We start from the raw sequence: 16,793 nt of genomic DNA, 5'->3' as shown, positions 1-16,793 counted from the left end.
CAAAACGAAATCCAAAAATACAAAGGGAGAAGACTGAACTCTAGACTTTCTCTATTATTTTTATGTTTTTGTTTTAATTTTTTTTTAATAAACCAAGTGACACTATATGGTGGACCACCACTTCAAGAGGGTCATATGAGCATTAAGTTTGAGATAACCAAATAGAATTATTCAAAATTATTTAATCGTCAACCTTGTACAAGTTATTCGAAGTTGGACTTTGTAGATGGTTTAGTTATACAAAATAAACTATCTCATGTTATTTCATTTTATTAAAATTTTACGTTCACAGATAAAAGTCAGAACAAGTCCATTAACTGAACAAAACCAATCTTATTTATTTATGGGTTAAATAAAAGAAAAATTAATATATAGAAAGCTCTAATAAATAATTACAGCAAATCAATATTTTATAAATTTTCAGCATTAAATCTATCATGAAAACGCACATTAAGAACAAAACCTGCCCAGATATGAACATTTATTACATTGGTTTTGCACAGATAAGATTGACAACGCAACGACGAGTATGGAATTGCTTAATGTCTAAGACATTACAGATAGTAAAGCGTCTTTACAGAAAATTCAAATTCACTATAAGTAATACTTTTTTATACTCTCAACTGGTGGTGAAATTGAATTAAGAATGTTGAGCCGCCATCTCCCAGAGGACGTGGTGACTGAAATTTTGTCGACGCTGCCGGTAAAATCGTTGATGCGATTTAAATCTGTGAGTAAAGCCTGGTATGCTCTCATCAGAAACCCTCATTTCATCGCAAAGCACGACAATTTCGCCATTTCTGATCACAATCGCAATCACTGTCGTCGAGTCATCCTTGAGCGTTACCGAGCAATAGATACCCCACGTTTCTCCATGCACTCTAACGACACCCTGGAGTTTTCCGGCGACATACATCTCATCCCACAATTGTTCTCAGAAGATATTAACCCAGTACTTTTCATCGGTTCCTGTAATGGAATAGTTTGTGTTGTTGGTATTTCTTCAGAGCGTTTTCATTTTGGTCCTGATCCAGACCGGGCTTGGGAGATAGGGCTTTGGAATCCTGCAACCAGAGAATCTAAGAGGCTTCCGTTTGTCCCTCGCCCGCCTGATTTTGTCCCTTTCCCCCCTGATTTTCGCGTCCCGAGTTACAAGTTTGGCTTTGGTATCGATCTCAACACCAATGACTTCAAGGTGGTTAAAATCACGTGCTTCTATTCTCCGCGGCATTACCAAGTTGAGGTATACAACCTTACTACTGATTCTTGGAGAGTGATTGATGCATCCCTCAACTTAGCCCATTTTATTTGTAGATCTAATTTTCCTTCATACTTAAATGGATTCTGTTATTGGTTGATTTTTCCTCGGCGTTGCGACAGGGAGCATAATTTATTGCTTTCCTTTGATATGAGCAATGAGATGTTCCGGGAAATAATGTTGCCTGATGATGTAAGATCTCCTGCTGACATTGCCATTATCAATGACTCTGTAGCTGTGATTTTTCCTACGTATAGTAATAGTAGTAGGAATGACGTTGGATTATCAATGGAGTATGAAATATGGGTGATGAACGAGTCTATTGTGGAATGTTCTTGGACTAAACTATTTACGATTGCAGTACCCAGCCGTCCTTTACAATTTCGGGACGATGGTTTGATTGTGCTTAACGGCGGCCATTGTGTTTCAGATAAATGTTTGGTATTGTTTGATCCAAGAACAGGAGAACTTAAGAATCTTCCAATATATGACGAAGGCTGGGAAACGTTTAAGCTGGTGAGTTACAGAGAGAGCCTAGTTTTAGTTAATGGATGGAGGAATGTGCTTGAGCAACAATACACTTGTTCATTATGATATTGTTATCACAGATTTGGACTATTATTATTTATGTATTCCAAGAGGACTATAGATTAATTACTGTGAAACTGAGTGGTTTCGATGTTGTGATTTTGGTCATGGAGTCAATTGACTGCTTATGTAACAAAAGTTGATTTAGTTGAAGAGTTGGTCCTATTTTGCTTAAATACAATGGTTTGTGGATTGGAATTACATGAGGACCATGACGTCCAGGAGTATGACAGATTTTAGCTTCAATTGAGATGGTTTCACTTTAAAGTCTAAGGTCATTGGCTTAACATTGGACAAAAAGTGAAAGCACAGGGAATTAATATATACTTGCTGCAGTAGGCGTTTTATACTTTTCAGGTTTATACTTAATTTATGCTTCAACCCTCTCTTGCTTAACTCTTTCCCTCTTCACCATTTCAGCCAAACTGAGAACCTCTAGAAATAGGGATTTGAATTTCTTGTTTTGGCACTTATAGCATTTTCATATATAATGTAAGTGTCACTTTCTTTTCTTCATATCATTCCTTCTTCGTTTGTGAAAAATCGTGATTAATTTTCTGGTCCAAGTCTTAGTGCTGCAATTCTTAAAACAGTTTTCCTTTTCCTTCAAGTTTCTGCCATTTTGATTTAGTGTGGTGTTCCTTTTGACTATCCTCAACACTAGTGTCATATTGTGGGGTAGTAGAGTGTGTAGTGAATGAAATGAAGAGGTGAAACAAGGAGCATCGCCTAAGCTTGTGGCTGAGAATATGATTCCTTAATTCTGTTTTGGGGGATTTTGTTTTGTAAGTTAGCTCTTAAGTCTTTCCTATATATCCTTCAATCTTGTGATCAACTTAGGTAGCTTTCAATTTTTACTTAGTTGAGCTCAAGCCACCACGAACAACCATTCTTAACCTTAAACCACTGTGTTATTGAAGAAAACAGAAATATACAAACAGCAATAGATCAACATGCACCCTCCCAAACCACTGCAGAAAATCTTGTTGTAGCAGTAAGGAAACTATTCAACCTTCCTTCTTCTCAATTCTCACCACCTTAGTCACTGATTTACCCTGTTTTAGACCACTCAAAAGGGTATCTCAGCCACCACAACAGTTGTAATTGAAGCACACAAACAGCAAAACAGAAAAATCAACAAGAAAATCTGCAGTTGTTCATAAATCAGCTTAGATCAAGCTCTCGGGTCCGCTCTTTCCAGCTCCAATCCTCTGGTTTTCATCCTCAGTTCTCTTCCTCTCTACCAATCCCTTGTCACATGTATGTTATAGAAGTGTATTTAAGTAGCAAAACAGCTGAGATTTGAAACAAACTGAACCACAAAAACAAAAGTAGCAGCTAGTGCTGCAACTTCTCGTGGTCCTCCACAAAAACAAAATTACCTATTTCCTTCTTTTCCCTCCATTTACTTTAGCCTATATACGACAATAGCACCATATTGCAGTCGTCAAGACAGCAACTGGCAGCAATTGCAGTAGCACAAAAAGCTGAAGCAAAACATTTTCCTCTTGATTTCTCTTATTACCGCAACGCTACTCAACCAACATCAACAACCTTCTAAAGCCCTAGTTCGTGGCATACTCTACTTCAAGCAATAGTTATAATAAGAAGAAAAATCATAACCAACCGAAGCCTCGAGCAGCAGAAATGTGCAGCAGCAACTTTCATTCCTATTCGAATTATCAAACAGATCATATTTTGATTAGAATTATCAAACAGATCATATGTCTTGAAACACCTACAAACTCTCAAAAGTTCACTAAGGACTCACAGTAGATAACACAAGCGCTACATAAAGGAAGATAACTGAAAGTACATAAAAGAACTCAGCCCCATGGCCCACCAGCAACTCAACTTATTTAGCTAATTGAACTGATCAACTGCCTTTGTACTTCTCCAGCCCTTCATACTTCACTCTTAGAAGACTTCCTGTCGTCCCTATCCTTGGATCTCCTTGGATCTGTGCGTTCAGCGTGTTACAAAAGTTTTGGATCAGCATGATAAAAGAGAAAACAATCTTCTATTTCTACATGTCATCCACTAACATATGCAGGATATTTCTTATGATGTTCTGTAACATTCATTCATTTAGAAAAATAATATAAAATAAAAACAAATGATAAAGATTATAAAAAAAAAAAAAAAAGAAAAAAAAGAAAAAGAAATAAAGATTATAAAATAGACTTGCTCCGAGTTATAGTATAAAATGTTAGAGATAATTTTCTAAGTTATTGAAATATAGAATTATTTAAAATGTGTCAAATCAACAAGGAATAATGCTAGAGCTCCCGCTGGGCTCTAGCATGTATTTTTTTATGTGTTTTTTTTTATTCTTTTTTTTTATATAGATTTTTTTAATAATTTTAAATATTTTAAAAAAATAAAAAATTCATAAAATTATTAAAAAATACTTCCTTAATCACAAAGTAAAATGAAAAATTAATATTTTTTATTTTACTTAGTGATTAAAGAAGTATTTTTTAATGATTTTTTTTTTTTTTTTACTTTCTGATTAAGGAAGTGTTTTTTAATAAAGTTCTTAATTTATTTTATTTTTTAAAAATATTAAAAAAGTATTAAAAAAATCTATATAAAAAATAACTTAAAAAAAACACTTGAAAAAACATTATGTTAGAGCCAGAGGGAGCTCCCAGCAGAGTCCCAACGGTGGCTCTAGCATCATCCATCAACAAGTATCACTAAGCATGATAATATTTTAGAAATAAAATAACATTTCCCATTAAGAAAATGGCTGGGAATGACGAAAACCCAACAAAGAAAAAAAAAAAAAAAAAAAAAAAAAAAAAGGCATACACATTAATTGGGCGCACAGTATTGCTGGTGGGGAAAAGAACTGATACTTGATCATTGTTACCGCATTGGATGTACTGAAATGGACAATCACGAACCTCCTTTTGACGGTCAAAGCAAATATAAACCTCAAGCAGCTGATAACCACCGTTTCTCATGTTGCATTTCAATTGTCCATGTTTTTTGCCAAGTGCTTTAAACAATGCATCATAGATAGTTATCCATGAGCTGATACCCATTGTTTCTCATGTTGCATTTCAACTATCCATATGCGCCAAGTGCTTCAAACAACATATTATAGATAGTTCTCCATTTGTATGGATTGGGGTTCGGTCGACATCCTTAGAAGTGCAGGTGAAAAAGAACTTGCAAATCAATTGATATGAAAAATCAAGTGGCACTAACCCGAATATCCTTAATTATTTACAGTACCCATTTGTAATTGTCAAACCAACCGATAAAAAAAATAATCGAAACAACAAATGATTTAAGCATTTCTATGGCTCTATTCTATAAATAAAAACAATTTGCACTAGATGGCGTCTGAGAAATCTTAATTTTTTCACTACCTTCAAATTAACCACATGAAAAATTATAAAACGAACCTTGGTCATCTAAACCAAGATAATCGTTATAGCGTTCTCTAAGTTCAATTGCATCCTTGAAGTACACGTATGGCTCTAGACCAAGGCATCTACCATGTGTCGCCCACTCGTACTTCCAGAAGCTAAAGTCATCTGGGCGAAGAAGGTTTGGCCAATACTTTTTTAGCGAATCTTTTATACCTTTCACCTACAAGTCATGCCAAGATATATACATATCAAATTTAAACCGAGTGCAACGATTTTTGAGCAAACATGACTGTAATGTAGTCTAATTACGTACCTGGCTACTTGTCAATTCCTTTCCCGGACAAGGAGCTAGCGCAGAATTATTTGGCCAGAAAGGCCACAGTCCGTGTATTAAAAATCTTTGATAGTCTGTTTTAATCTCATCGGGTTTCTTTGAACAAGGAACACCGACATTGCATACAGAATTTGGCCATTGGAGTGCCAACTTATAATATGAGAATTCCTCTGCAACATTGCTAGAAGCTAAGACTTGAATGATGAAAAATAAAGAACGTAGAAACCCAACTTTTGTTTTTTGTTTTTTTTTTTTCAGAATGAAAATCAACTTTTGTTGAAACAGACGAAGATACCATAAAATTCTAGAATAAAGCCAAATGGAAGAAGAGAGAGAGAGAGAGAGAGAGAGAGAGAGAGAGAGAGAGAGAGAGAGAGAGAGAGAGAGAGAGGAGGGTGGGATCAGGGAGAGAACACAAGTATGTTATAAGAGACCCCATAAAAAAAAATGAAGCAAATCAATTTCGGTGTACTAAAACTACCACAAGAAAATTGCAAAATAAAATAACAAGCACAATGAACTAGCTCAAAGCACAAATTAATCAGAGTCAAAGCCAAAATAGGGGTTAGATGTAAACATTACCTCCCAAAACTGTAGCTGTAAAATCAAGACTAGTGAGTAATAAGAACGAAGCAGCAAGCAAAAGTGTGATTTTCACTTCCATGACAAAGAACTTCACAGATGAGGTTATGTGGCCAGTCATGTAGGTCTGGGAATATTTATAAGGTTTTGGGATGTTGGATAATCGAGCTTGGGTCCAAGTACGTACATTGTATTGTTTTTTTTTTTTTTCTATCTTTATTCACTTTATAGCTCCCTTACCAACATTAGAGATGTATATTTTAGGAAACTTTATATTCTATAGGAAACCATCCCACGACTCTCTCTCAAGACTCGAAGTTGAGATTAATATCCATTAATTCAGGTTCAAAACTAGCCCACGACCTCTCCTTGCTTTTTATGTAATCAGGTATATATGTGCATTACCATATATAATAGCAGGTTGGACCAATTATGCATATCCTATTAAGTAATATCTGCCACTTACATTAATGTCCACATGCAATATGCTTTCATTTCAATGATACTTCTTCCATATCTTACCAATATTGATATAAACCCACGTAATCAATGAGATCACCATTAATTCAGTAATAAATATTGACACGAAATTAGTATATTTAAATTTTATATAAATGAATTTGGATCAAAACAAGTTGATTTGTTAAGATCTAAATAATAAAAGAGTAAACCCTTTTAACACAAAATCAAAACATAATAACTCGTTTAAATAAGATAATGAAAATCATGTCTTCTCTTTTAATTCTCGATCATTAAATTTAAATTCGAATAATAATACACTTATTATTATAAAATTGTTTCATTCCATTAAAAGTAAATTTTAGTATTATAAAATTACTCTACATGAAAGGTATAAGGCCGGACGTTGTGAAATAGTTATGAACTATTGAATTAGTATATACTCTTTCAAACTTTTGTAGAATTGCATAGAAAGTCAGGTTTTATAAGGAAAACATAATAAAATAAATGAAAAGAAAAAGTTTGATCAAAATGGTATAGAAGTTTGTATTTTCTCCATTTTCCTTAAAAGTTAATTAGTAAAAGTAAATGAGGGCACTTAACATACACGCGATTAATATCAGCTTTTTGTGCTACTGCAATTGCTGCCTGTAACGCCCCAAACCCGGGTGGCTTGGAGAATTACTACTTGTCACTCATAAACATGTCTCCCAACACATCCAAAGAATAATCTCCAAAAACTTCATAAATGAAATCAATCTCATATCTTCTCAATAATCTCGTTACAAACTCCTCACAATCTTTAATGCAATAATAATAAATCAAAGGGGTCCATAACCTCCCGGTAGTCATAACAAACCAACTAAATATTTCATAAATCTTACTAAACTCAAGACATAAATAAAATTCAAAGACATTAAAACTAAGAACACCAGAAGTCCTTCTTCTACCAACATCTCCTTAGCTTAAACACAAACAACATTCTAATCCAGGTCCTCATTTGGACTCACCACATCATCTAAAAAATATTATAATGATAGGGGGTGAGTTATCAACAACTCAATAAGCAGAAATCATAAGCTAGCGTGCAAACATGAGCATTTATAAAATAGAGTATGCAGAACAAAACATATTTTCAAAATGACAGAGCGATGGTTTTAAGACAAGTAAAACCCATAATACTTTGGCATAACATAAACTGAGTATCATCATCTGATCAAAACAGAGCATCAAACAGAGCAGAGACCATGTTTCACCCCCGTGGTAGGGTTGTGCTAACCCCGGTGGCCAAACCAGGCAGAGACAGAGGTGAAATCTTTCCTTTATTCTTCTCGGAGCCCCGAGTGTGCACACAGGAAAGACCACAATAAAACCACTTTGTTTCCAAAGTGGGTGCACTCAGAGATAGAGAAGTTGGTACCAACTCAAACAGAGCAGAGCATAACAGAGCAGAGCAGAGCAAAGCAGAGACAGAGTCAGATACGAAAAACCAGTACACCATGCCAAAGGTTTTCAGATGTTGTATCAAAATAATACAGAGTACCAAAACAGAATCAGACAGTTTACACACGCTGAACACAAAAGCCAGAACATCTTTCTAAATAAATGCACAACTTTTCATATTCTCAATATCGCTCTTTTTCCAGATTTCAGAAACCACATGACAGAATTTAGCTCATGTCTACACAATGCATGTCAGAATATATTTTTCCTTTTTCACACAGATTTCATGAATAATGCAGATAAGTGACCGAGGTTGATCTTTGTTTTCACAAGTTCCCAACACAACACAAATTATGCAAGTTTTCATAAAATCAACCTCAGTCTTATTAGTTTGTATAAAACCCAGTATAGGAACCCCGCTTACCTGACTCCTGCAGTGTATAATCTATGACTTGAATACGGTCTCTATCCGTCTCTTCACCTATTTATAAAATAATATAAACTAAATATTAAAGTCCAACAACACAAAATTGGTCTTAAACAACTCAAGACCCACACTCTAGACCATAATTCAGCGAGTTTAATCAACCTCAAACAACCAAAAAAACAATCCGGACAGCCCTCACTTTGACCCAAAATATTCTATACTAAACTCAGTATTGTCCAATACAAGCGTAAAGACCAATGCCTGTTCAAATTCCAATAACTCACACTAATTCCAACTGTTCACAATTTCAAACAATTACCACCAACTTAACCAAACAACACTACACAAAGCACACTTCTTTCCGTTCACAACTCCGTAACAGAAAGTATAAACTAATACTTCTAAATATTTTCTCAACCACCAATCCAACAATTCCACTACAATGTAACTTCAATTAATCCAAACCTAGGACACTATACCACAAGAAATTCATTATACCAAGAAATGCCCAAAGAGCCGCCCATAAAACTGATCTAAAAAGAATATAATACCCATAAATTTCAATGAGAAAGAACTGGAGGTGTAACTGTGTGTGAGTGTGTGTGGGAAACAGAGGCAAGAAAACTTACCTACGGCAACAAGAATCTCCAGCAAAGGTTTCACTGACTACACGGAACACACAAACCCGAAGACTCACCACGCACAACACCCAGACTCACAAAACGCAACCCAAACCTCACGGCCAAAACAGAAACTGCAGAAAATGAAGATAAATCAAACCAAAAACTAAGAAGCAGAATATGCACGGTTACAGTAGAAGAAACCGAAACTTAAAGGGATGAGAAAGAAACCCTTACCAGTCGAAAATGGAGGGATGAGAGGTACCGCTCGCTGACTTGAAGAGGAAAAACTGAAATGCAAAAAGGAGAGGAAGAAGAAACGCAGCAGACGGCAACCACCGAAACTAAGTGCAACGCAAGAGAGAAACCGAAATTGAAGAAGTTTAGGGCAAGTGTTTCGGCAACAGGAACAGAAATCAACGAAAAGAAAAATGAAAAGAAAAGGAAAAGGAAAGAGTAACGTGGGAGAAAGGAAATGCGGGAGGAAAAGAAACCGAAAGGAAACTGACTGTGCGAGAAGAAAGGGAGGAAGAAACGGAAAATAGAGGATAAACACTTACTTCCCAAAACGACGCCGTTCGGTGGTCTTACTAAGCACTAAAATGGCTGGGCCATTTTCACGCACGGTCCGGGCCACTTTGATGAAGAAACTAGGCCTTACACTACCAGTTGCTTGACTACTGCAATATGGAGTTGCTATTGTACTTTATCGACTTATGGAGACCTCATCCTCACGTGGAAGAAGTATTCTTAGGGGAAAATGGCTTGTCCGACTTGCAACAAATATATCCAATATGAATGGCTAACGTATGGGAGGAAACTATGGTTCATGGGTCATCATCGATTTTTACCTAGTGATCATAGATGGCGTGGAAATGGTAGGATATTTGATGGCACTGTTGAATGGGAGCACTGATTAGCTTTTAATTTCGACTTCCAAGCGTAGAAGCTGTCAAAGTAATACAAGGGTAAATCCCAAGATCAAATTCACAGGACAATGAGAATTTAGCAAATACTTCATATTCGCAAAACAACATATTATCGTTTATATTTTAAAATGATAAGAAAACAGTAAACTAAATGAGCTAGCAATGAACAAAAAAATATGAAATGAGAAATAAATTTCAAAACTTAACCACTAACAATATTAACACCTAAATGGGGCTATTTACTAAGGGAGTGTGGAATGAATTATGAGTGAAATTGTTGGGAAGTTCAAACACAAGTAAAGCTGAAAGTAAAAGTGAATCTATTTTTCTAAAATTGCTAAGAATCAAGAGATTTAAAGGAAATATGCGGAAGTTGACTTAAACTTATAAGAAGCAATTAAACAAACACTTGGGATGCAATTTTCGCCCACTTATTTGGTGATGGATTTACTTATTTTTTCATCTTCTCTCAACCATTCTCTCATTCCTAGAAATCATGGTCGGATAATATAGCAATGAATCACAATTTTTATTCTAATAAAACTACTTGACAAGTTATATGACAATCATAAAAAAAGTGAAAGAAAACCATCAAAGTCATATTACTGTAACACCCCGTATTTTAGTGTATTTTTACTGAAGGATTATTTTTATTTGTTCAAAAAATTTATCCTCTTATTTTAAAATGGTTGGATTTTTAATGAGTTTATTTCTATGATTTTAATTTGGTGAAAATTATTTTTATGTGCTTTCTTAATATTTATTTATTGTTATGCATTTAAATTACTTTTAATATTTATTTAATTACTGTGGGATTTTCAATTTGACTTTACCATTACGTTTAAATTATTTTATTTAACTTATGGTTTTAAAATCGTTTCCGTTGGATCATTTTTGCTACCCAAGTTATGAGGATTGGACCTCATTTCTTTTCCCTCTATTTTTTTCTTTCCTCTCCTTTTCTTTTCTCCTTCTTTTCTTTTCCTTATTTCTCCTTCGGTTTCCTTCCAGCGCGAGGCCCGTCCCCCCTCCCTCTCTCTTCCGTCCGTTCCTTCTTCACCACCCTGCCCGTTAGCTTCCCCAGCCGTCGGCAACCTTACCCCACCAACCTCACCTCCATTCGCGCCGCCGTTAGCCACCACGAGCCCATTGAAGCCACGGCACTCTTTCCGCCACTGCGCTGCCGTCGCACCACCATTGGCCACCATCTTCTCACCACATCATCCTCGACCTCTTAGCAACCCATTGGATCCAACCCCAGCTCCGATCCGCCACCGGTGAAGCTCCACCATCTACATTTCCGATTTGGGTATTTTGGTCTTCTACCGCCCATTACGCCGCCGCCCATTGCGCCGCCACTCACGGCCAACTTTCACTACCACTAGCTTCACCGACCTCCTTAGGCCCTACCCTATCATTTTTGGGTCTTCGTTTGTCCCCGTTTGAAAGTGGGTATTTGTGACCCACGGCCACAGTGTATTTTGCACTGTTACGTTGCTCAGACGTCATTTCTTGCAGCTTCGTGATCTATCGGAAATTGCTATATAGCGCTGTAAGTATTTCTTCAAAGAATTCTTGTGAATTTAATGTATTTTTGCACTAACACATTTCACTGTATTTGAACTGTTGATTGGTTTTGTCGGACTGAGTCTGAGGAGTACGGGGGTCGGATGGATTGGTGATTGGAGTTGTTTGGTTGGATTTGATTGGATTGGTAATTGTTGGTTTGAATATTGTGTTGGTTCATGTACATTGCATTTGGCACGCATGATCATGTTTGTAAAGGAAAACTGGGTTTTCATGTGAGTATGGAATTTGGGTACGTGTGTATCACGACCCCAAGCCGAGATGGGGCATTATCTCGGTGGAGCTCTTCTGGTTACTCGGGAGCGGAATATACTGAGTAACGTCCCCTGGATTATCGCCGGGCGACAATGGGATCGGACGAGAGATTCATGCCGACTCCGTGGTCCTTCTGCTGGCGGGGACTAGAGGATGTCTGGCCACGTACGCGCTGGGCGCGGAACTGGGCATCGCTCGTTGCGTAGTGTGGGTGCTTGGCCATGTACGCGCCGGGCGCGGAACTGAGCACCGCTACGAAGCTAGGACGTGCGGATGGTCCATAGGGGAGGCCATGGTGCATAGGGTAATAACAGATTAATTGGCTATTTTCTGGGAAAATAGTGTGCGTTGGATTTTGTGTAAATCATTTTCTGGGAAAATGTTTTACGGATTATTTTTGGGCCAAATGAGATTTTGGCATGTGTTGGAAAATTATCATTTTCGGGGAAAATGATGTTTTGAGGAAAAATGCATATTTCATCATATGCATGCATGTTGGTTGCATTAAATGCATTTTATTCCTGAGGATTATTTGGGTTATCCTTACCTGCGGTACCATTCTGTGGTAACGTAGATTTTGATGCAGATGAGGAGGAGGAGGGCGAGCCTGAGGAGGCGGCTCCGCCCGAGGAGTGATCTGGGATCACTGGCTTTGTTATTTTATTTTACTCATTTGTATTTTGGGGCATGTGTTAAACTTTATTTTTGGATGATTGTATAACTGCTTTTAAACCTCTACTGATGTTTAGATTGTATTTAAATTCTGGTACTTAGTAGACTTAATTATCCGCTGCGTTTTTATTGTACACTATTGCATGTACACACACTTGGCACTTTTGTTGGGATGCGTGACCGTATTGTCATCATCCCGGCGTCTCGATCCCCGTGTATTTTATATAAGGAGGTTTGGGTGCGCCACAGTTACTTGTTTAAGTATCAATTGTGCCTTTACGTCTACAACTGATCTAAACCAAGAACAAAGAACTCTAATCTTTTCTAGATACACATTGAAATATAATCCATCAAGTTAATCATCAAAAGCACTAAATATCAAAGAAAATCCAATCCCAAATAGTTATGGGTTACTCATTGAATCCCAAGCTAAAAACCTAGCCTATCATCTCAAGATTAACAAAATGTCCAAAAAGATTAAATTCAAACATCTTTAAACTACTGCACTGAATGAAAATTGCAAAATAAAAATACTGTAATCTCAAAATCTGCTGAAGCCCCGAAAACTATGAAGAAAACCAAACGAAAATAAAGAAGAAGCAAAAAGACTAGAAAAACGAAGAAGACTAGAAAAGCCGCAAGAAAATAAATCCGAAAGAAAAAAATACGAGAGAGAGGCGCTCAACCAAAGATATTTCTTTTTATACCCTCTCCCTCTCGTGCTACATCCACCTGCTCTTACCTTTATATATATATCTCTTATCAACGTTAAAGATATATTCTAAGAAACTATCCAAAGTTTTTTTTTTCCCTCTCTCTCAAATTCAGACAATTTTTATTTTATATTCTACAACAAACAAACGTTATTTAATATAGTTTTTTTTTATTATTTTTGCCTGTGCCAATTAAATACTGCTTTTAGGATCAATTCCAATTAAAGCTTCCTATTTATTTAATTACAGATTTAAAGCTTTGCAGTAAATATATATTTTTCCTTAGACCTTAAGGAGTTCCGTAATTGGTTGTTATGTTGTCATCATATCATTTGTGTAAGCAATGCAGTAAATTCGTACACTAAACTTGTATTTACAAGGGATGAAGGCCAACCCAGACTAACAATAGTACACTTACATTATTGTAATGTGGACAACCAATATAAATCTTAATTAGAGCTATTGAGTACAGAGCTGATCTGACCTTTCTTAGTAAGCAAAACTAAATAAAAGGAGAAGACTGATATTGCCACGAGGAAGAAAAAGAGAATGGAGTTTCAATTTCCAGAAAGAGCAAAAAAGGGAAGGCAGCAGCATTGTTGTGTAAAGCTTTCTATAGGCAATAATTTGTTTTATTGGGTTCATGAAAAGCATCATCTGGTTGGTACAGGTTGTTGGAAGCAATCAATTAGAGGTGTTAATATGTGATACGATTCATAAACTTAATACAGATACGAAATTAGTATATTTGGACTTTATATTAATAAATTCGGATAAAAACAAGGTTGATCTGCTAGGATCTTATTAATAAAGGAGGAAACCCGGCCCCTTTAAGATGAAATTAAAACATAATAACTCGTTTAAATTTTATATCAAAATTGCAATTTTATTATAATTATAGTATTTTAATTATGCACAATCACAAATATAATACAAGGTATCATTCGCTTCTTAATTATTTCAATCCAAGTAATTAATAAGATAATGAAAATCATGTCTTCATCTCTTTTAATTAATTCTCAACCATTAAATTTAAATATCAGCTTTTTGTGCAACTGCAATTGCTGCCAGTTACTGTCTTGACTACTGCAATATGGAGTTGCTATTGTACTGAATCGACTTATGGAGGCCTCATCCTCACGTGGAAGAAGTATCATTGAAATGAAAGCATATTGCATGAGGACATTAATGGTAATTGGCCCCATATATAACCTTCTTCTCTGTTCCTGCTTAATAAATAATTACAGCAAATTAATCTTTTATAAATTTTCAGCATTAAATCTATCATTAAAACCCACATTTAAGGACAAAACCTGCCCAAATATGAACATTTATTACATTGGTTTTGCACAGATAAGATTGATAACGCAACGACAAGTATGGAATTAATGCTTAATGTCTAAGGTTAAGACATTACAGCAAAGAGTCTATGCAGAAAATATTAAATTACAATTTCGGGACGATGGTTTGGTACTGTTTGGTCCAAGAACAGTAGAACTTAAGAATCTTCCAATATATGACGAAGGCTCGGAAATGTTTAAGCTGGTGAGTTACAGAGAGAGCCTAGTTTTAGTTAATGGATGGAGGAATGTGCTTGAGCAACAATACACTTGATCATTATGATATTGTTATCATCGATTTGGACTATATATTATTATTTAGTTTTGAGCTTTTGGGATGATTTTTCCATTGAAACTATTCGAACATGTAAATCATCATTTTTGAACGGTCAGTTAACGTTCGAACGATGACACTAATTTAATAAAAAATTTAATCAATTAAAGAATTAATAATAGTAATCAACGATTATTTTTTAAAAGAAAGATATAATGCATAATTAATTATACTTAGAAAACATCAAATATTGTCTATACCAAAAATAAAACAAGATATAAAATACTATGTCCTCAACTCTTTGAGGACATCCTCGATTGAATCTACTTTTGTCTCTATCTGTGTGAATCGAGTAGATATCGTCTCTTGAGTCCGAGACACGCGATCAATGGCACCCATGAACTCTGTACGTACGCATCTGAAGGCAATCTGGATCTTTGTACGCACTATATCAGCAATCTAATCAGCAGTAAGAGTGTGTGATGCCTCAGGCTGCTTGGATGTCTGACTAGTTGATACTCCATGATCAGTCGGGTGTGCATCTCTAGTCTAAGTATCGACCAGTTCTGTGGTAGGAGCACAAAGACGAAGTCTCGAGTGCCCCGTGCTCCGTGACAGGGTGGAGGCGTTGATCGGTCCAATCACTCTCGAATTCGCTCAGCAACATCAGGTAAGACCCCAACTGACAATAGGAATCGTGTGATTAGGTGGCCGAACAGCAAAATATCTGTCGTAACGTATGAAACCTCTGATCGCATCCTAGTGAATATATAACCCACTGGGTCGATAGGCATCATACAAGCGACACATATCATAAATCTTGCCCTATCCATGTCAACTTTCGTCTTGTGCTGCCGAGGGTCAATGTTGTGGGCGATGATTATGTTCAGAATCTTGAAAAAATTTGATAAATGAACATGTTTGATGCTCTGCATCCCATCATAAGGAGGAGCATCTGGACCCACAACCAACTGCCTCACCTCTGCATCCGAGAGGCCATCCAGTCCATGAGGATCAATGCCCTCATCCTCAGCTGTCTCCTCACCAGTTGTAGATTCCATGGGCACCACGTTTGGATATGCAGTCTACAAACATGCGATACTGATAAAAATCAGCTAGTATATCTGCCGAGAATGGGAATGAAATACCTTTCATGCCGATAATATATTTACCCTCAGCATCTAGACTGGAGGCTCCAAGCCCTCTATAAAAGTCGGTGACAAGATCAATATATGCCACGTACTGGAATGCTTTGTCCATGTGATCCAAAATCGTGACCAACTGCACTCCACGAATACCGATGTCAAGTAGCAGCCCTTGAAGAGAAGATTCTAAAAATCATCGATCTTCACTTGACACTTTAGTAAAACTTTACGGCCTAACAATGTATTAACCATACTATTAGAAGAATCTAGTTCCCTTGGTCTAGCATGCGTTGACCTTCCCCTAGCAAACATTTGAACCTGAAATTTAAATAATAAAATTAAAAGGATTAGTTACAAAATATAATATACAAAACAATCATAAAATTATATAATTAATGAAATAATATAAATTTGTTTTCTATATTCAACCGTTCGAACGCTGCTAATAGAGTTCGAAAGGTTTTGCTTTTGGGTCATAGACGTTCGAATACTAATAAAGAGTTCAAACGGTATTGTGTATAAACAGTAGAACAATTGAGACACCATTCCCAAGAAAGTCTTTTGGGTTCTACTCGTTCGACCGGCATCAAACCATTCGACTGGTAATGTATATAGGCAGTTGAACGGTTGAGACACCGTTCCCAAGAAAGTCTTTTGGGTTCTAATCATTCAAACGGTATACAACCGTTTGAACAGTGTTGTATATAGGCAGTCGAACGGTTGAGACACCGTTCCCAATAAAGCCTTTTCGGTTCTTACCATTCAAACGTGATGAAAACGTTCG

The 16,793-nt window shown here is 36.3% G+C and overlaps 1 protein-coding gene across 2 annotated transcripts; it reads left to right on the top strand.

Annotated features, from left to right (window-relative positions):
- The first annotated feature begins 513 nt into the window (after positions 1-513).
- LOC121243630 (F-box/kelch-repeat protein At3g06240-like) lies at positions 514-14,878 on the top strand. 2 transcript variants are annotated; one of them, XM_041141752.1, is made up of 3 exons: positions 514-1,509; positions 1,576-1,754; positions 14,776-14,878. In XM_041141752.1, the coding sequence occupies exons 1-3, from the start codon at positions 647-649 to the stop codon at positions 14,862-14,864; spliced, it is 1,131 nt and encodes a 376-aa protein (XP_040997686.1). In that variant the 5' UTR covers positions 514-646; the 3' UTR covers positions 14,865-14,878. The 2 variants fall into 2 exon arrangements, with proteins under 2 accessions (XP_040997686.1, XP_040997685.1); XM_041141751.1 differs by having other exon boundaries at positions 515-1,754.
- The last annotated feature ends 1,915 nt before the right edge of the window (positions 14,879-16,793 follow it).

This window comes from Juglans microcarpa x Juglans regia, chromosome 8D, assembly GCF_004785595.1.
Source record: "Juglans microcarpa x Juglans regia isolate MS1-56 chromosome 8D, Jm3101_v1.0, whole genome shotgun sequence".
NCBI lineage: Eukaryota > Viridiplantae > Streptophyta > Magnoliopsida > Fagales > Juglandaceae > Juglans > Juglans microcarpa x Juglans regia.
The sequence above is the reverse complement of the archived record's forward strand: the minus strand, read 5'-3'. Positions and strand labels throughout refer to the sequence as shown.

Bases quoted from the DNA above. Each gene is read 5' to 3' on its own strand.
- LOC121243630 (XM_041141751.1), top strand. From the start codon at position 647: ATGTTGAGCCGCCATCTCCCAGAGGACGTGGTGACTGAAATTTTGTCG. The intron at 1,755-14,775 runs GCTGGGAAACGT...TATATGACGAAG, and splicing joins TCTTCCAATATATGACGAAG to GCTCGGAAATGTTTAAGCTG.